At 50.8% G+C, this 20,103-nt stretch overlaps 2 protein-coding genes across 5 annotated transcripts in view; both read left to right on the top strand.

The window, feature by feature from the left end:
* Positions 1-543: 543 nt before the first annotated feature.
* RNF186 (ring finger protein 186) lies at positions 544-1,293 on the top strand (the record flags this gene model as incomplete). The annotated part of the gene is made up of 1 exon (XM_080657094.1): positions 544-1,293. The coding sequence occupies one exon, from the start codon at positions 544-546 to the stop codon at positions 1,291-1,293; it is 750 nt and encodes a 249-aa protein (XP_080513220.1).
* Positions 1,294-11,627: 10,334 nt separating this feature from the next.
* Positions 11,628-20,103, top strand: part of TMCO4 (transmembrane and coiled-coil domains 4) — a 77,123-nt gene continuing 68,647 nt past the window's right edge. For 3 of the 4 annotated variants that reach the window (XM_080658182.1, XM_080658180.1, XM_080658183.1), the window contains exons 1-2: positions 11,628-11,730; positions 18,370-18,477. The gene's annotated coding sequence lies outside the window, so the exon portion shown is untranslated. Of the gene's footprint in view, positions 11,731-11,941; positions 12,024-18,369; positions 18,478-20,103 lie in introns of those variants that run through there. The other variant, XM_080658181.1, reaches the window with a different exon arrangement.

Here is a 20,103-nt window from a genome sequence, read left to right as displayed (position 1 = left end):
GCATGTACCTTGGTTGCGGGCCCATCCCCAGTAGGAGGCAGCTGATGGATGTTTCTCTCTCATTGATGTTTCTAACTCTCTATCCCTCTCCCTTCTTCTCTGTAAAAAATCAATAAAATATATTTAAAAAAAAAAAAAAAGCTCCAGGGGTGGCCTGGTGGTGGTGGTGGTGGTGGTGGTGGTGGTGGGAATTCTAACACATCCCAAAGCTCACCAGCCCCGAGGCACCTGGCCCCAACTGGACGGTTCTGATTCACTAATAGGCCCTGCCCACTTTGGCCCTTCCATCAGGTAATTCAAAGTCTCCAGGCCTGCTGGTTACTGATTAACTCCGGGAGAGAAATAATAATAATTGAAGGGGCACACGAGCCCAGAGACAAGCTGGGCAGCCCTGGAGAGCCGTGCCAGACGGCTGCTGTCTCCAGGCCCCTAACGGAAGGAAAAGGAGGCCGACACGCCGCCTAAGGTCAGACTAGGTCCCCGCAGCACCTTGTCCATGCCCAGGCCCTGAGCTGCCACGTCCCGCTGGCTCCCCTGCCCAGGATGGCCTGCACCGAGGCCCCACAGCAGCCAGCCCCCCACCAGCCCCAGCCCATCTCGGCAGGAGCCACCACCACGGGCCCTGCTGGGGGTCATCGTGGCTCCGCGGGTCCCGACCTGGAGTGCCTGGTGTGCCGGGAGCCCTACAGCTGTGCCCGACGCCCCAAGCTGCTGGGCTGCCAGCACTCCTTCTGCGCTGTCTGCCTGAAGCTCCTGCTGTGCCCGCAGAACGACACCTGGTCCGTCACCTGCCCGCTGTGCCGCAAGGCCACCGCCGTCCCCGGGGGCCTCATCTGCAGCCTGCGTGACCAGGAGGCCGTGGTGGGGCGGCTCGCCCGGCCGTGCCCAGAAGTGTGGCTCTGTCCTCAGGAGCTGGTGGCTCCCGCCGCCTTGACAGCAGGGCACCCCGGCTTGGCGGGAGAGGATGGGCAGGACACGTCAAGCGCCAACCGCGGGGCAGCCCGGCGCCTGGTGGCACACCTGCTCCTGCTGGCCTTGCTCATGGTCCTCATCCTGCCCTTCATCTACCCCGGCCTCATGCAGTGGACGCTCACCTTCATCACCGCGCTGGCCCTGCTGGTGGCCACCCTCTTCTGCTGTCACCCCCGCAGCTGGGGCAGCGGCCGGCCCTCCCCCAGGACCCTCTTCTGCAGAGAGCAGAAACACAGCGAGATCGCCGCCGTTGCCTGTGTGCACCCCGTCCAGGCACCCACAGCACCTTGTGCCTCTGCGGCCCCGATATTCTCACAGTGAACGGGGTAAGGGGCTGTGAAGTAAGGCCGCTCCCTCAGGAGACGGAATGCCAGCCAGACTCACAAGCGAAAGCCAGATGCTGTCTCGGGTCCAGAACTATGTGCTTGGACGACAGACTTATACCTGCCCCGGGGACGGCGCGGCTAAGCTGTTCGGGGTGGGGAGGGGACACAAATGACTTGAACACTACAAGGGGGGGCCTCCTGTCCCTCTGACTCCAGGTGTTTCTTCCTAGACCTTGAGGAAAGTAGTGCAATATTAACGTATTGAAGGACAAACAGAACCAGAACTCTTTTACTGTTTTGTAATTTATGTAGCTGGTTTTATTTTATTGCTTGGTTTGGGGCTGGGTTTTTGCGTTTGGGGTAGTTCGTTCATATTCCTGGCTGCTACACATTTCCCCTCCTGGGAAGTCAGAGCTCATGGGACGTCCTCCTGTGGCCCCGCCAATGCTGCCCATCTCATGCCCACCCCACCCTGCCAAAGGTCCTGGCAGTTTGGGTCTTCCATTGAGTCTCCACGCCATCCTTCCCCCCAAGAATGGAGGGAGAGAACCTGTATGAAGAAGTGGTACTCCTGATGCCAGCAGGAGCCCCCACATTTAGTTGGCAGAGCTGGGAGGGTGGAGGGAATGCGGGTGGGTCTGGGAATTTCCTCAGCATCCGTCCCAGAATTTCCCGGTTCCGTGTCTTCCGGCCCTGACTTAACGGAGAATCTCCCGAGTTTCCAGGGCGTCCCCCAGGCCGGCCCAGCCTCCCACCTGATGCGCTGCCCCACGCTCCAGAACTGGAAATTATGAGTGCTGCTTTCTTTACTATTGCATCTCCCTTCCTACGGGAGCGTTTGTCATAAAGATAAGAGGCCTCATAAATGCAACGGTCCTCTCCAATAACCCCACTTTTCCCGCCTCACCCCAAGAGTCGCAGTCATCTGAAAGGCTACTGTGCTTTTTCTTGGTCATTTCTGCTCCGTAGCCTAGAGGAAAGACCTTCCATGGTCACCCAGGTCAAGCCTCAGCCGGGGAGACCCATGGGGTGCAGGGGAGTGGAGAGTGAGCGATGACATGCTATTTCCTTCCAAAGGCCATAATAGGAAAGCAGACTTGAGACCTCAGATGGGCTCCATAAGGCAATCCATTGTCTTGTCCTGGAGACTGACTACAGTTGACAGTACCTTTGTCGGGAGGGAGGTAAGAACTCTTGTCACCAGAGCACAGGGGGTGGACCCTGTGTTGGTGAACAGGGTCCTGCTTCTCAGAGCTTCCCTTTCCCTGAAATGAGCTGGTGGAACTGGATTATTCCTAACACCCCTGCAGCCCAGGAGTGGAGGTCACTGCCGAGCCCCCAAGCAATGGACATGCATGGGCCACATCCCCTGTGGCCTCATGCAAAGAAAGGTCAAGATACAAGTGTGGGTGCAATTAGCTGTTCTTGAAATCTGGGTGCCTTTCTTTTTCTCTAATAAGGTCCTTCCAGGGTAACTCGGTGCCACCCACGCTATTGGCTTGATGGACTCCTGGTGCCGAAGGAGAATGTGTGAGTGGATGTGGGCATGTGTTGCCCACACCGTTAAGCCAAGGCCAAGTGGAATCCTGTCTAGCCGGTTTGGCTCAGTGGATAGAGCGTCAGCCTGTGGACTGAAGGGTCCCGGGTTCAATTCCAGTCAAGGGCACGTACCTCGGTTGCAGGCTCCTCCCCATCCTGGGCCCTGGTCAGGGCTCGTGCAAGAAGCAACCAATCGATGTGTTTCTCTCACATTGATATGTCTCTCTATCTTTCCCTCTCTCTTCCACTCTCTCTGAAAAATCAATGGAAAAATCCTTTGGAAGAAGAAAAGAACACCCTGTCTCCCCAGGATGAAAGTGACAATAATTGTCATTTCCTGAGCTGGCCTCGGGCATGTGTGTTTTGGGATGGGTGCCAGTAGGGTAGGCAAAGAGCATTCTCTCTCCACTCACCACCATTCCTATTCCATCTAGTTCTTGGACCCTCCACCCACAAGAAAATCTTCACCAAGATTTCAGTTGTTAATGACAGCACCATTTCTACCATAATAATGGTGGGTGCATGTTTATTGAGTGCTTACTATGTGCCAAGCCCTGCCAAACTGCTCTATGTGCACTATCTAGCTGAATCTTCATGATAACCTATGCAAGTAGAAATCATTTGCCGATAAGGAGACTGAGGATCAGAGAGGTAAATTCATCTGCCTCAGGCTGCACAGCAGGACACTTTCAGAGCTCTTTCTGCTCCATCACGCTGTGTCCTTTGCGTGCAGTTCCAAAACAACCCGGAAGCTAGTGGCCACTTGTGGGCTTGCAAGGGAGGGTAGAAGACTAAGCTCAGGAGCCTCCAAATTCCAATGGCCAGGCACTCTGAGAGGCCAGAGAATTCCAGAACCTGTTGTCTATGCTAAAGAGAAAGAAAAGAGAATGATACAAATGAGATGGCTTTCCTACAGACTTTTACCACCCAGTCCCAGCCTCCCCTGCAGGGAGCTCTGTTGTCACATGGTCCCCAACCAGTGTACCCTCCCTCCCCCTGAGCAAAGATATCCTGACACTGCTGTCTCCTCACCCCTGGAAGCCCAGCTGGTCCCAAAGACCTTCTGGCCCCTGCAGTATGGGGACAGAGAGCCCCAGAGGCCAATATCAGCCCAGGCTGCCCTGCAGGGGAGCAGAGGAAACAGGTAGTGTTGAAAAAAGGTGTGAGTGGAAGAAACCAGGGAGGCAGGCCAAGGTTCAAAGCTAAGTTCTGACCCAGCATATGGCCAGTTACAGAACTTCTCTGAGCCTTAGCTTGCTCACCTATGAAGTTGGGGAGGACACCACGCATCTCCCAGAGTCTCCATGACAATTCAAAGCACTCCTGGATGAGAGCCCTCTGTCCTAATGGGTGGCCTTTGTCATTAATCATTGGCCCCTGGGGTAAATGGGTTTCTTGGGGCCTGTTCAGGGGGCTGGCTTTGATGATAGGATAGAGAAGCCAATCCAAAGTGGAAACATTGTCCAGGGCAGGTGATGTGGTGACCTTTGTGCTTAGGTCCTAAGGGGAGGTCCAAGGTCCAAAGGATGAAGAATTGGGGGGAGAGAGGGTTGGGCAAATTTCATCCCCATCAGACCCACCTCCCAATCTGTGGCCTTGCAGTCAAACACACCTGCCTTGAATTCTAGCTTCACCACTTACAAGTCACCTTACCTGTCTGAGTCTCAGGTTCCTTACCCATGAGACAGAGCTTACAATCCCTACTTCATAGGGTTGCTGGAGGAATTAACGAAATAACCCTTGGTAAGCATTCAAGATCATAAGGAGGTAAAGCAGAGAAATGAAAAAACAAGGAGAGAGAGGGTCGAGTTCTAGCAAGATGAGAACAGACTCCTCTTATTTTATTCGATCTTATTAAAACCTGGCCACTAGAATTCACCTCCCTGTGATCAGCCTCAACAGCAGCCGTGTCCTCAACAAAATACAGGAAAACAATCATGGCTAACATGATTCTAACGCACTGTGGGAAGTATATTATATGTGTTAAATTAGCTCTGCTGTAAGATAGATACTATGATTACCCCCAAATTACAAACAGGGATACTGAGACATAGAGAACTTAAGTAACTTGCTGGAGATCACACAGCGAGGCAGTGGTGGGCCAAGAGTAGACTGCAGAAGCCCAACTCCAGAATGTAGACTTGGAATCACTTTGCTGTATCAAAAGGAACATTTCCGGCACATCGTAAGCCCTCAAGGTATGTGGGCCCCCTGGCCTGAAGGATAAAGAATTAAGAAGAGATGGCATTCCCCCATTTGGTTATAGCTTCCTGACTTAGTGGGTGTCTGGGGCTGAGGTTGTGGGAGCCTACCAGCCCCATTACCCACCACCATGTTCCCACCTCACCTTCCAGCACCTGTTCATTGTGGGAACCTCTTTGCAAATGACTGCAGGAAGTGTTTCAGCCTTTGCCAGAGCAATTCATTCTTTGTGGCAAAGGAAAGCCTTTCCAGGAATGAAAGGCGTTCCTGCAATTTCTCAGATGGTGGGAACAGCATAGAGCACATTCAAAGGGATATCAGATCTCTGCTCTTGAAACTGCCTGGAGCTATTCGTATGAACTTTGTATTCTTGTCAGAAGATCTTGAGATCCCTCTTTTAAAAGGAGGACTATTTACTGGGTCAGTAGAGAACTGTGAACAATTCAGAACACCATGAGATCTTAGGTCCACCCATGCATTTATTTAGTCAACAAATATTGATTGAGCGTCTGCTCTGTTCCAAGCAGTGATCAGGGTATTTAATCTTGTTTGATAGGGTACTTCGATGAGGAAGGAAAACTAACACGTGCAAAGGACCTGTCATGGGTTGAATGGTGTCCCGCTCCCCAAAAGAAGCTAGGTGGAGGCCCTAACCCCACCACCACAGAATGTGATCTCGTTTGGAAATAGGGTTTTTACAGAGATGATAATCAAGTTAAAATGAAGTCATTGGGGTGGGCCCTAAAACAATATGACTGGCGTCCTTATAAAAAGGGGACATTTGGACCCTGAGGCAGACACACACAGAGGGAGGACAACGTGAAGACACACAGGGAGGATGCCATGTGGCGATGAAGGCAGAGGCCAGGGTGATGCAGCAGAAGCCACGGAAAGCCAACCGTGGCCAGCAAGCCACCAGGAGCCAGGAGAGAGGCCTGGAACAGATTCTCCCAGCGTCCTCAGCAGGAACCAACCCTGCCCACACCTGATCTTGTAGCCTCCGGAATTGTTGAGCCCATACATTCCTGTTGTTTAAGAAACAAGGTGTTGTGAAACCAACAGAGGACCTCTCCTGTACCTGTGCTTGCACCATGCCCCTTCGCTGGGTTATTTCAAGTTAAAGCTAAAGAACTTGCCCAGAGTCTTGTAGTGAGTGAGTGGCAATGTCGGGGTCATAATTAAGTCTGCTGGACTCCCAAGTTAGATCTTACTTCTCCCATTTTGTGGATGGGAAACCGAAGTTCACAGAAGCTCTGATATTCCTCCACACACAAAAAGTGTCCAATAGCCCTAACCGGTTTGGCTCAGTGGATAGAGCGTCGGACTGCGGACTGAAGGGTCCCAGGTTCGATTCCGGTCAAGGGCAAGTACCTTGGTTGCGGGCACATTCCAGTGGGGGGTGTGCAGGAGGCAGCTGATCGATGTTTCTCTCCCATCGATGTTTCTGACTCTCTATCCCTCTTCCTTCCTCTCTGTAACAAATCAATAAAATATATATTTTTTTTAAAAAAGTGTCCAATATATCAGAGATGGAGTTGGAATCGGAACCCACAATTCCTAATTTATCTTTAATCTATGCAGCAACCATATGAGAATTACTTATTACCCCCCATTTCACAAATTAAAGAGTTAAAACCCAGGGCATTAAGGCACTTACTTGACCAAGGTCACAAGTGAGTGAGTGAGGTACCAGAATTTGAACTCACTGACCCCAAAGCTATATCTGCACTTCCCACTGCTCCACACTGCTTCCGTCTTACAGCCTGCCAGCATTGAGAGGCCGGCAAGCTTGTCCTTCAGGACGCTTGAATGCCCACCTTAAGGGCTTGTTTGCTCAAAGAGGACAAAGCTGTAGTGGACATTTGTCTTCTCTTCTTTCCTTTGTCTTATATTCGGCTAGTAATGAATAGGGTGGGGTGGGGAAGGTGGCGGGTGGGGGGAGGGGGGAGATAGTGATGGAGGGATGGAAGTTTGAAAGTGGCAGCAGCAGCAGCAGACCAGATGAGCTCCACAGCTCTGGTCCTTGAGCCACTGGTTGATTCAGTGAACACTCAGGTTTCTTCTCCACAATTATTATTTTTCTTTAGATAGCCAGTATCCATTTCTGTTGCTTGCAATCAATATTCCTGAACCAATACAGGAGCTGTCTAAGCCCCCTGGTTTCTAAAAAAAATTCCACCATGACCTGCAGCCCTTCCAAAGCCCGAACAAGCTGCCACAAGCCAGGGAGCCAGGGAACAAAGACAGGTTCCTGTTGGGCCTTGGCAATGATGAAACTAAGACCTGGGCCTTCATTAAGACTGTTTCTCTCCACTTCTGTCTCCTGGCTCAGACTCTGTGGGTAGGAACAGGACAGTCTTAATATGTGCAAATCTCAGGACAAGAACACAAAAGGATAAATAAGACATGTCCTAATCTCCTAACAGACAAGAACAATGGAGGAAAATATTAACCCAAATGGCTTTGACCCCAAACTCCTGCCACATAGCTTAATTAATTCCAGCTGATGGTCCAATTAACAAAAAAGACATTAAGTTCTTTGGGGTCAAAGTTGCCTTGAAAACATAAACAAGAGATTGCTCAGCAATGACAATATCCATGGTAACCACAACCATCAGCAACACCCTCCGCCTTGACCTTCCTCTAAAGGTATGTCCAGTCCCTCCCCACCGGAGCACTGTCTATTCTGCGCGTCATTTAGGAAAGAAGTGACCATAAACCATCTTCTGAGTCACTCAGTCTCAAGTTCATCATGACGGCCTCATAATGATGCTCTGTGGGAAGGGATGTGGGATGAGTGACATCACTCAGGCATCAAAATCCCAGGCCCCACCTATGTCCTGGGAAGATGGCCATCTATGGGGCAGAGCAAAAGAGCCATTCCCTGCTGGGGATCTTTTATTTGCAACTCATATAAAGATCTTTGAACCTGTATTGATGTTTAAGCCTATGAGAAGGCAGGATAGCAGAATCAGCCGGATCTAGGATCAAATCCTGGCTCTAATGTCTTGTAGCTCGGTGACCCTGGCCAGTTATATAACCTCTCTGAGCCTCAGTTCCTTCCTACCTCTGCGAAATGGGACAAATAATAGTATAAACGACATAGGATTAAATGATATAAAGTCTGTATGAAAAGCATGCAGAGCCAGCCACAAGGGTAATGCTAAGCATGAATAACCAGTATTCATGGTTATTTCTATAATTCCTGAGACAATAGAATCCAATCGTTTAGTTGCTCCAAATCTGATTATTCACTGGACTCACCAAGGGAACTTGTTGTTATTGTTTCTTCTTTTCCCAGGGAAACTTGTTAAAAGTATAAATTCCTAGGCTTCCATACCCCCAAGAATTCTAACTGGGTAGGTCTGGGCAGAACCCAAGAACCTATGTCTCCATTATATGCTTTTATTGTGCTTAGCCCATCGTAGGCACTCAACAAATCCAGGCCCCTTCCTGGCCTGGACTATTAGAACAGCTTCCTAACTGGTTACCTGTGTCTGCTCTTATGCCTCTGACCTCCACAAAGAACCAGTGAGATCCTTTTGAAAGATGAGGTCATGCCACATCACTGGCCCAAACCCTCCACAATTGACCATCACTTGCAGAATAAAATGTACAGACAGGCCCTCCATCAGTGGTTCCTGACACTGGGCACACATGAGAATGCCTGGTGAACTTGTGAGCAATACCTATGCCTGGTCCAACCCCAGACCAGCAGAATCAGAATCTCTGGGGGTGGGGCCCAAGTAGGGTTGCTAGCTAAAATATAGAACACCCGTTACCTTTAAATTTCAGATACACAATGAACAATTTATTTTAGTTTAACCATGTCCTTGGCAATATTAAGACATACTCCTGCCGAAACCGGTTTGGCTCAGTGGATAGAGCGTCGGCCTGCGGACTGAAGGGTACCGGGTTCGATTCCGGTCGAGGGAATGTACCTTGGTTGCGAGCACATCCCCAGTGGGAGGTGTGCAGGAGGCAGCTGATCGATGTTTCTCTCTCATCGATGTTTCTAGCTCTCTATCCCTCTCCTTTCCTCTCTGTAAAATATCAATAAAATATATTTTAAAAAAAGACATACTCCTACTAAAACAGTATTTATTTGTTGTGTATCTGAAAATCTAATGTAACTGGGTGTCCTGTTTTTTTTTTGTTTTGTTTGCTAAATCTGGCAGTTTTGGCCCAAGCATTAGCCTTCCCCCTGCTATATCTGCAATGCCTACAACCTCACCCGCTCCTCAATAAATTCTGGTTGGTTTCCTTCATGGTTATGAAAAGCCTTCTCCCTCTAGCACAGTGGTTCTCAACCCTCCTAATGCCACGACCCTTTAATACAGTTTTTCATGTTCTGGTGACCCCCAACCATAAAATTATTTTCGTTGCTACTTCATAACTAATTTTGCTACTGTTATGAATCGCAATGTAAATATCTGTGTTTTCCGATGGTCTTAGGCAACCCTGCTAGAGGTTCTCAACCTGTGGGTCGCTACCCACAGGTTGAGAACCGCTGCTGTAGAGCCTAAGACCATCGGAAAACACAGATATTTACATTGCGATTCATAACAGTAGCAAAATTAGTTATGAAGTAGCAACGAAAATAATTTTATGGTTGGGGGTCACCAGAACATGAAAAACTGTATTAAAGGGTCGTGGCATTAGGAGGGTTGAGAACCACTGCTCTAGCACAACCCCCTAAACATTCCTTTGGGAGGAGCTGATAGGAGACATCTTAGAAGAAGTATCTTTTACCAAGAATAATAGCAGCTAATTTTTATTGCGTGTGTCCTGTGTGCCAGACACCACTCAGCCCTTTAGCTGTATATCCTCATGTAGTCCTCACAACAACCCTTGTGAGGGGCATAGTGACCCTCCTGTTCCTGATGAGGAAAGTAACATTTTCACAGTCCAACACCAAACCTCAAACATTTCAAAGGCATACACGAGAGGGATAAACCTTCCCGGAAGGCCCTGCTCCAGACGCATGTCCACCAGGCGCCCTCGGGGCGGGCTGTGCAGGGCAAGTGGCAGACCAGAGGCCTGGCATGGATTAGGTCCTGTGTGCTGTTTGGTGGGGGTGACTGGGGTGCCGGGTGGGCAGTGGGCATGGCTGTAACTGGATCCAATCTCCAAAGTCAAGAGTGTTCAGTACAGGATCTCAAACCGAATTAGAGACAGGGCAACGCCAAGACACTGTGCAGAACGGTGCCTGGTTCCACAAAGCCAATCTGGCTGGAAGGGGCCTCCAGACACTGAGAGGAGGGCTGGCTGGAGGCTTTCTGTTGGCATCACTTCCATAGGGTTACTAATGTCCTATCTTGACAAGGCCCACATGCTCAGATACAACTCCCTATGCCCCTGACGCGTGCACACTACTGACCCAGTTGACCTTCACAGTAGCCCTTTAGGTAGGCAGAGCGATTCTTGGTCCTGATTGGCCAGTGAGGAGATGAGCAGAGGAAGACCCAGAGCATTCTACAAAGCATGCATGAGTCACAGATTCCACAGTGGTAGCTGGTCCCTGACCCCACCCACAGCTTTTTCCATTCAAGGTACTGGGCTGTCTTCACTGACAGAAAGAGCAACAGCCTTTGTAGCTGCAATAATTCATGCTTCCGCTCTGGTACTTATTAGCTCTGTGGCTTCTGCATGGCCTAGACCTGAGCCTCAGTTTCCCGTCCTGTAGAATGGGTATGATAAGCATACATAGGGTAGCTAAGGGAACAAGATCCATTCATAAATTCATTAAATGACTCTGAGCACCTACCAAGAGCCTGGCACAGCCCCTGGGGGGCTGGGCACATAGCAGAGGACAAGGCAGCCAAGACCCCCATTCTCTGGGCTTTTAAATTCTAGTGCGGATGGCAGATAATAATGTGCAAACTGAAAATGAACAAGATAATTCCACAGAGTCAGAAATACTACCATTAAATAGAACAGGACTGGAAGCCTGGTGTGTGATTCCCCTGCACTTAGAACAGTACCTGGCACATAGCAGGTGCTCAGTAAACATGTGTTCAATGACTGAATGTGCTGGGTGGTTAGGGAAGACTCACAGATGCCAGCCTGAGTGGACACTGCAGTGAAAAGCTGGAAACAGACGCAGGAAGAGGAAGGTCTGGGGGCAGAGTGCCAGGCACCGGCACCTCAAATGCAAAGGTCCGAAGACTGAAGGAAAGTTAGCGTTAGAGAAACTGAAAGAAAAATCAGCGAATGCATGGATACCTCAACATCCGTAAGCTCCCAAGTGCTGCCTATGTGCCCGGGAAGGGTGTTTCTGTGGCTGGTTATTTGATTTTCCATAATTTACTTTGGAAGATTTCCATCCAGATCGCTGCTCAGCCCTCCCCTCCCGGCTGAGCGTCTCCTAAGCACTTTCTGCAGACAACCCCGCAGGGCCGTGTGCCCACAACCCGAGTTTCGCGCCGGGTTGGCCCGTCACTTCCTGACGCCGGCACGCCTGTCCCGGAGGCGGCGGGACAACCAGGTGGGGCTGGAGCCCGGAAGGCCCCGCTCCCAGCGCACGTCCCCCCGGCGGCCGGGCCAGGCGCGCGGGGCGGGCTGCGCAGGGCAGGCGGCGGGACCGGCCGGGGCCAGCGCGGGGCGGCGGGGCCGGGTCAGGGGAGGAGCCGGGCGGGAGGAGCCCGAGCCGCCTTCCCCTTCGTGCCGCCGCCGCCGCCTTCGCGTCCAGGTAAGGGGCCAGGTCCCGCTGAGGCCACTCCCCGCCGCCACCCCGGGGCCCCACGCGGGAGCTCCGGCCCTTGGCCCTCCCACCCCGCCCTGCCCTCCGCCACTCGTGGGCGCCGATCCACCGGGAGTGCCCCGAGACGGCTGCCTGGTCGTTGCTTGTTTTCTTTCTGAGCCGGAAGTGCCCTTAGAAATCACGTGGGGAGGCAGCTGGGGAAACTGAGGCGTGGCGGAGCACTGGGGCGGTCTCCTGCCTCCCAGCTCCGAGCTCTTCGCGGTCACCCAGCCCGTCCTTTGGTGAGTGAGGCCACTGCTCTGGTCCCAGGAGGAGAAGGTACTTGCTCAAGGTCACCTGGGATCACTGGGCGTCCCTGTTCCCAAGCAGCTCCCCCGCCACCCCCCCCTCCCCTCTCTCCTTGCCCCTGTAGCCTCTGAGCTCCTATCAGACCCTCCAGCTGGAGAAAAGCCCAGGCCCCAGTGTTACAGGCCGGCCTGACTCCTCACCCAGCCGCTGTTAGAGGAGGGAAGAATTGCTGCCACTAACTTTAGGGTGGAGTCTACAGCTCAGTAAACTGAAGCTCAGGGAGATGGGGTGATTTCCCCAAGACCACACAGCAAGGGAGAAGAACAGGATAAGAACCTGGGTTACCCCACCCTGCAGCCTGACCCAGTGCCTGGCACAGAGTAGGCCTTCCCAGTGCCCTTCTCTACCCTGCCCTGGGTCACACAGGGAGTCAGGAGCACCGCCAGACTGGAGCCAGGGTCTTGGCCTGGAGTACTGACTAATGCAGAGGAGGAGTCAACAGGTAGTTCTCCTTGCCCTAATCCACTGTTCATTTCACTGCAGAAAGCAGGTAACCCCTTTAAGTTTTAGCGGTATCCATTCATACAGTCAACAAATATTTATTGAGCACCTACTGTGTGCTGGTGTGTGCATTGTTTAGGCCCTGAGGATACAGCAGTGAACAAGACAAGTGCCGCCCTCCAGGAGTACACCCCAGAGAGTGGAATAGAACACTGCCCTTCAGTGGAGGGGGCGGGGTGGGTTTGGGGGGAGGGGGACTGGGCCGAGAGGGAGACCATTGGAATCTTCCCACCCTGTGAAGTACATAAAGAGGACAAAGAAAGGCTGAATCGCACAGCCTCCAACCCTCTGAGCCTTTGACCCTTGCTTGTTGGAGCTGCTCTGCCAGCCTGAGCTTTCACCCCACCCCCAGGGGTTTGGGGTGAGGGGGCTAGGTGGGTAGAAAGTGGTCCAAAGGAAGCCCTAAACCAAACCTCAGCGCCTGGAAGCGTGGCACTGCCACTTCCTGCCCCTTCCTAGCGGTGTGATCTTGTCACGCCACCTCTCTGGGCCTTTGCTTTTGAATACAGTGGGGTCATAACACTTCACAGAGCTGATGATCCTGTGTCAAAATGCTTCATAAATGGTAAAGCACAATCCAAAGCGTGGCCTGCGTCAGAGGCCCTGTCAAGTCAGGTGTAAGCTAGGGTGTTTCTTTAGAGCAGCGGTCGCCAACCTTTAGGACCTCACGGACCCCCGGTTGGGGACCGCTGCTTTAGAGGCTCTAGGACAGTGGTCGGCAAACTCATTACTCAACAGCGCCACATATCAACAGTACAACGATTGAAATTTCTTTTGAGAGCCCAATTTTTTAAACTTAAACTTCTTCTAACGCCACTTCTTCAACATAGACTCGCCCAGGCCGTGGTATTTTGTGGAAGAGCCACACTCAAGGGGCCAGAGAGCCGCATGTGGCTCGCGAGCCACAGTTTGCCGACCACGGCTCTAGGAACCCTGCCGATCACCTGTTACTGCTCTCAGTAAGAAGGTGTAAGAGGCAGCGATGGGGGTGGCTGAGTTCCAGGCGAGGAGACCGCCCGGCACTAGACGTGGGATGCTCACATCACGGTCAGCACGTTGGCGTTTGCAATCCTGGCAGCCACTGGTGCAGCATCAGACAGATGGGGGCTCAGGCCCTCGCTTTGCGGCTTCCTCACTGCGTCCTCTTGGACAGTGTCCTCATTTGCCTGCCTCCAAGGTTGTCATGAGGATGGAAGGAGCCGCAAAGCCCTGTGCAGTGTCTGCCGCTCGGGGAGCCTTTTTGTGCTTTAGGCCTAGGGCCCAGGAGCGGTTGCAGGGGTGCAGTTGACTGACTAGGTAGCAGAGCTCAGCATGTGAGGCTTCTCGGGGTCTGAGCCTGCAGAATTTCTCATCCGCCTGCACCCAGCTGTCCCTGCCTGGTGCCACCAGGTGACAGTGGTTGCTCAGCCACCTGGGCCTGCACATGGGGGACCTGAGAGGACTGCTGTACATTATACACTGGGGCCTCAGATGAGATGGGGGCCCGCTGCCTTGGATGTGGTACAGTGGGCAGAGGGGGGCTGGCGTGGGTCCAAACCACTTTCTTTTTATTTATTTTTTAAAATTATTTTTTATAGTTTGTGTTTTTGTTGTTGTTAATCCTTACCCAAGGATATTTTCCCATTGATTTTTACAGAGAGTGGGAGGGAGCGGGAGAGACAGAGAGAAACATCAATGTGAGAGAGACCCATCGATTGGTTGCCTCCTGCATGCACCCCAACCAGGGCTGGGGAACCCGCAACCAAGGTATGTGTTCTTGACCGGATTCGAACCCTGGACCCTTCTGTCCACGCAGGCTGATGCTCTATCCACTGATCCAAACCAGCTAGGGCCAACGCGCTTTCCCCTGAGCGACCCTCCACTGGGCAGCCTGACGGGTTTGATTGTTCCATCCTCTGTGTAAAACCCTGCTGCGGCTGTGCATTTTCTTAGGGTGAAGAACAAAAGCCTTAGCATGGACCACGCCCGGGCCCCACCTACGCTGGGCCTCCAGCCTGTCTCAGAGCACGTTGTCAATGGCCCTCTGTGCTTGAGGCACGCTGCTCCCTTCCTCCCCCGAGCCTTTGCCCTGCTCCTCTAGACCACTCCTCCTCCCTGTCTCACTTTTCCTAGTTAGCACCTCCTCGTCCTTCAGATCGGTGCCCGAACTAGACTGGTACCGCAGGTCACAAGACGTCCCAGGTACGTACGTGGGAGGTATAGCTCAGGTGGGTTTTCACACGCTTCACTGGGAGTAATTTCTGCCTGTACCCTGTACTCCACCTGGACCATAACCCCCAGGCCTTCTGGGGCTGGTCCAATTCGCTTAGAGCAGCTGTGGGCAAACTACGGCCCGTGGGCCGGATCCGGCCCGTTCGGAGCCGAAGGAGCGGAGGGTTCTCTTGCTCTCCCCTCCTCTCCTTTACTTTGAATTTATATTAGTTCACACAAACACTCCATCCATGCTTTTGTTCCGGCCCTCCGGTCCAGTTTAAGAACCCATTGTGGCCCTCGAGTCAAAAAGTTTGCCCACCCCTGGCTTAGAGGGATGCTCAGTAATGAAATCTACCTTTAGGCGTAGCTCTTGAGCAAATATAGGGACCTCGCTTTATATAAAACTGTATTGCCCTGACCAGTTTGACTCACTGTATAGAGCATAGGGTCCTGGGTTCGATTCTGGTCAAGGGCATGCACCTAGGTTGCAGGCTCTTCCTTAGCCCAGGCTCTGGTTGGGGCTTGTGTAGAAGGCAACCAATCGATGTATTTCTCTCCCATCGATGTTTCTCTCTTTCCCTCTCTCTTCCACTGTCCCTAAAGATCAATGGGAAAAACATATCCTCGGGCAAGGATTAACAAAACGAACAAAACTGTATTGTCCTTCAGCAAAAAATAATGCTGAAGTTAATTTCTTAGTTGTGGGGCAGGTGCTCATTCATTCGTACTCTCCAGGCACTGTTCCAGGATACATCTGGGAACATGATACAAAAGCCACTGCCCTCATGGAGCTTTCCCTAGGGAGAGCAACAGACCACCAACAAGCTGTAATCCATCATCAAGTGGTGGCACAGTCCATAAAGAAAAGTCACCTATCTCTGGGGGAGGGGTAGTGGTGGTACCCGCTGTTTTAGAACCAAATGAATACCAGGAGAGCTCTGTTGGGGAGTCAGGGGAAGTACAGATGTCCCCAGCATCATCCACTGCCACCCTGACCCTCTAGTCATGGGAACAGGCACAGAAGCAACCAGTCATTAAACCGGAGAGAAGTGAGGTGGCCCAGACGAAGCCTCAGGGGCTTCAGAGGTGTCAGGCCCCACTTTAGCTGGACAAATCCGCGAAGTCTCATGGCGTTACCTGCGCCCCTTCAATAAAGTGGGGAAGAACCTGGGTTTGAAGTCACACAAGCCTGGGGGCTATATCCTGGTACAGCCATTTGCTAGCTGTGCAGCCTGCACCTCTGAGCCTCAGTTTTCTCATCTGTAACATGGGTACAGTGTAAGGTTGTTGTGAGGCTGACATGGGATCATGAGAGTAAACACACTGGAGATATTCACTGATTTTATTATTAGACTGCTTTTGGAAAAGGGCACCATTTGGACATGAGGATCTACACGCAGAAAAAAACAGCACGAGCTGAGATCCGGGGTGGGAAACCCAGCATGGGCTGGAAGGAGTGGATGGCTCAGTTTGGCTCACAGCTGGCTGGAAGAAGGGGAGTAGAGAGAAATATGAAGGTGAAAAGGCAGATTAGGCCCATCCCAGAGATGCTTGGGGCTGGCTGAAAAATGAGATGTTAGCCTGTGGACAGATGGGAGCTACTGAGATACATCTAATTTGGTGGTTTTCAAATTGCGTTTGAAACCTTTCTGGCCACTAGACCAAAGAGAAGCAGTGTAGCATCATAGTTAAGATGGCTGCCTTAGGCCTAAGACCCAGGCACAAGTCTAAATTCCATATCACATGTCCCATGACCTTGACCTTCATTTCTCAGGGCCTCTCTGTCTTCATTTCTTAGGAGATAATAATACCTACATTGTAGGATTTTTAGGAGAAAACAAGATGATGTGTGAAAAGAGGTGGCATGTGACTAACATTTACCAAGCATTTGCCGTTATGATTTTTAGTTTTAAAAATTTAATTGTTATTGCCTGGCTGGCATGGCTTAGTGGTTGAGCCTTGATCTATGAACCAGGAGGTCACGGTTCCATTCCCAGTCAGGGCACGTGCCTGGGTTGTGGGCTTAATTCCCAGTAGGGGGCGTGTAGGAGGCAGCCGATCGATGATTCTCATCATTGATGGTTTTTATCTCTTTCTCCCTTCCTCTCTGAAATCAATAAAAACATATTTTTTAAAATTTTAATTGTGATTAAAATACACAGAGCATAAAATTCAGTCTTAACCAATTTTTAAGTGTACAATTCAGTAGTGTTAGGTATATTCACATTGTTGTGCAACCAATCTCCAGATCTTTTCGACTTGAGACTCCCTCCCCATTAAACAACAACTCCCCACCCCCCTCCATTCTACTTCCTGCCCCTATTGATTTTGACTGAGTACCTCATATAAGTGGAATCACTTCTTTGTGACTGGCTGATTCCACTTAGCAAAATGTCCTCAAATTTTACCCATGTTGTAATATGTAAGGAAGTCCTTTCTCTTTTTAAGGCTGAGTTATATTCCATTGTCTATATAGAACACATTTTGTTTACCCATTCATCCACTGATGGACACTTGGGTTGCTTCCATCTTTCAGCTATTGTTAATAATGCTGCTGTGAACATATTTGTACACCCTGCTGTACACCCTTCTTGAGACCCTGCTGTCAATTTTCTGAGGTCTACACCCAGGAATTATTTGCGGTTATAATTTGAAGGCAGGGTGTTGAGGGCTCCCCACTGTACTTCCTCTTGCCCACCAGAGTAAGAGAAGTCCCTGGAGCCCTATGGAACAGTTTGAAAACCAGGGGGTCAAACCCACCATTACAGACGGTGCCGTTTCTCCCCCTTGCTTCCCAGGCAGATTTGCCTCTTGAATTAATTTTTAATTATCCCAAGTGGAAACCTCTATTCATTCAACAAATGATTGTAAGTGCCTACTGTGCTTACATGTGGGCAGAGGGAGGTAGACAATAAGCAATAAACAAGTAAATGACATAGTATGTCAGACAGTGATGTGTGTTCTGGAGCAAGCAAAGAGCCAGATAAAAGGGCCTGGGATGAGAGGCTGGGACAGGGTAGCTTCAGTGAGCTGTGAGATTGGAGCCAAGGCCGGAGGGAGGTAAGGGAGTTGGCCAGGTGGTTATCTGGGGGAAGAGTATACCCAGCAGAGGGAATAGCCAAGGCAAAGGCCTTGAGGTGGGAATGTGCCTGATGGGATCCAGGATGGTGTCGCTGGAGCAGAATGAGCGAAGGGGACAGAAGAAGGAGGGCAGATTGCACGTGGCCCAGTCGCCATTGTGAGGATTGTGACTATGGGTGAGGAGGGAGTCCTTGGAGGTTTGGAGCAGAGAAGGGGTGTGATCTGACTTCAGGCTGGGTGCTGTGTGGTGGATAGCTAGGGGTGAGGGCAGAAAGAAGTGGGAGACTGGGGAGGAGGCTCTGCCAGAGAGATGATGGCAGCTTGTACTAGAATGTGAGTCGGGGAAGAAGGCACATGATAAATGTGGACAACGTGTTATAGAGCCTGGGTACCCACCCTGATGGCGTCCTGTCACCCAGCACCCTGCCCATCCAACAGATTGCTGAAGTGAGGCTGGGATGGGAACTTTTTGTGCCAACGTCCCTTTTTTCTTCTGGTCTGTAGTGGGATTGTCCAAAACCTTCTGGGTTCTTCTCTGTTGGATCTGTTGCCATGGAGACCTCCTGAGATGCTGCATTTACCAGTGGCTTCCAACTTAACTTCCAGATAGAGGTATAGAATGAATGGGTTTCTCTCCCAAATTGCTGGAGAGGGGAATGGGGAGTAAACTGGGCCTGCCTCGAATCCTCCATTCTGAGACCATCTCAAGTGTGTGTGTGTGTGTGTGTGTGTGTGTGTGTGTGTGAACTTTGATCTACAGTCTTCGGAGCTTCTGGCTAAAATCAGTGCTATAGCTCTATTTTTTATAAAGGATTTCTTCACCCAGATGCTTTTCCTTCTCCTTGACTCTAGAACAGTGGTTGGCAAACTGCGGCTCTGTTGACTGAGTTTGCCGACCACTGCTCTAGAACAATTAGACAATTAGTTCTCGGCCTTCCTGCGACACTGTAGCCATTTCTCTAGTAGAAATGCTCATTTTATTGTACTGCAGACTCAGTTAAGAATGCAGTTAACCAGAAACGAGAAAGAACAACACATACACATAGGCCAGTGGTCGGCAAACTGCGGCTCTGTTGACTAATGAGTTTGCCGACCACTGACATAGGCACAGGCACATCAAATTTGACCTTGGCCTTCACTGGCTGCTCCAAGTTTTTTAAAAAAAAAGTAAAATAAAGGCCATCACTGTAGCATGTAAAGAAAAACAAAAGTAATTTATTCTTGCATGTGATCTTCTAAGGGCCCAGGTCATGGGGTTTGAAGGGAGATTTAAAAGATTTTCAAGGATGATATTGATCATATTTGATTTTCTCCTCTATGCTGACCAGAATTTTTCATCTTCCTGAGAAGAAACCCCACGTATTGTTTATGGCGTTAGTCAACAAACACTGGCTGAACACCTACTGTGGGTGCTTGCAGAGTAAGGACAGATATTGGTGGAATGTCTGTCTACCCCCACTGCTGATAAAAATAAAGCAGCCAGTGTTTTCTTTGGTGACGGGTCATGTGACTGGAAAAAATCATAGTCATAGGGCATCAAGACAAGGTCCTAGACAGAGTAATCCCTGTCCATCCCACAGCTGGTCTTTGCAGTCTGGCCACGGGTCAGTGTTCGCTTGCTCTTCTCACTGTGTCTTTGTTGTTTCCCTGAGAGTCAGGGCTCTTCTGGGTCCAGTGCAGGCCTTGGTGTCCTGGTGACCGTGTCCTGATCAGACCCAGGGCCAGAGGCCCCTGAGGACCAGTATGCACAGTTCAGTTGGCACATCCCCTTACCCCACAGCTGCCACACACTCCCACAGCTGGAATAGTTTGGGGCCCAGCCCATCTGACTGGACAATCCATAGAGTTGGAACCCTGGGCACCTCCATCGCACCATCGTGGATGGCTGAGAATTCCTGTCTGTCCTGCCAACCCTTATCCTTTTTGTTGATAACAAAACCTGTGGGTCAGAGGAGTGGGACTTAACTGTGACCTCAGCCCTGCAAGGCTTGGCTGGTCCGCACAGGGCCAGGACTTTCTGAGATAAAGCACTCCCCTTCTAGGGATCAAGAACAGAATTGGCATTTTTAATTAAAGCTGTTTTTTTCTATGATAAAAGCACCAATAAGCTTGTGACAGAAAATGTTAAAAATACAGAAAAATGGAAAGAACGAAAACCAGTTACTTCTTGTCCCACAGCCCTACCGCTGAGAGACAATGATCGTTAACATTCTGATGTATTTCCTTGTGATCTTGCTC

This window comes from Plecotus auritus (assembly GCF_963455305.1).
Source record: "Plecotus auritus genome assembly, chromosome: 2".
NCBI lineage: Eukaryota > Metazoa > Chordata > Mammalia > Chiroptera > Vespertilionidae > Plecotus > Plecotus auritus.
The sequence above is the reverse complement of the archived record's forward strand: the minus strand, read 5'-3'. Positions and strand labels throughout refer to the sequence as shown.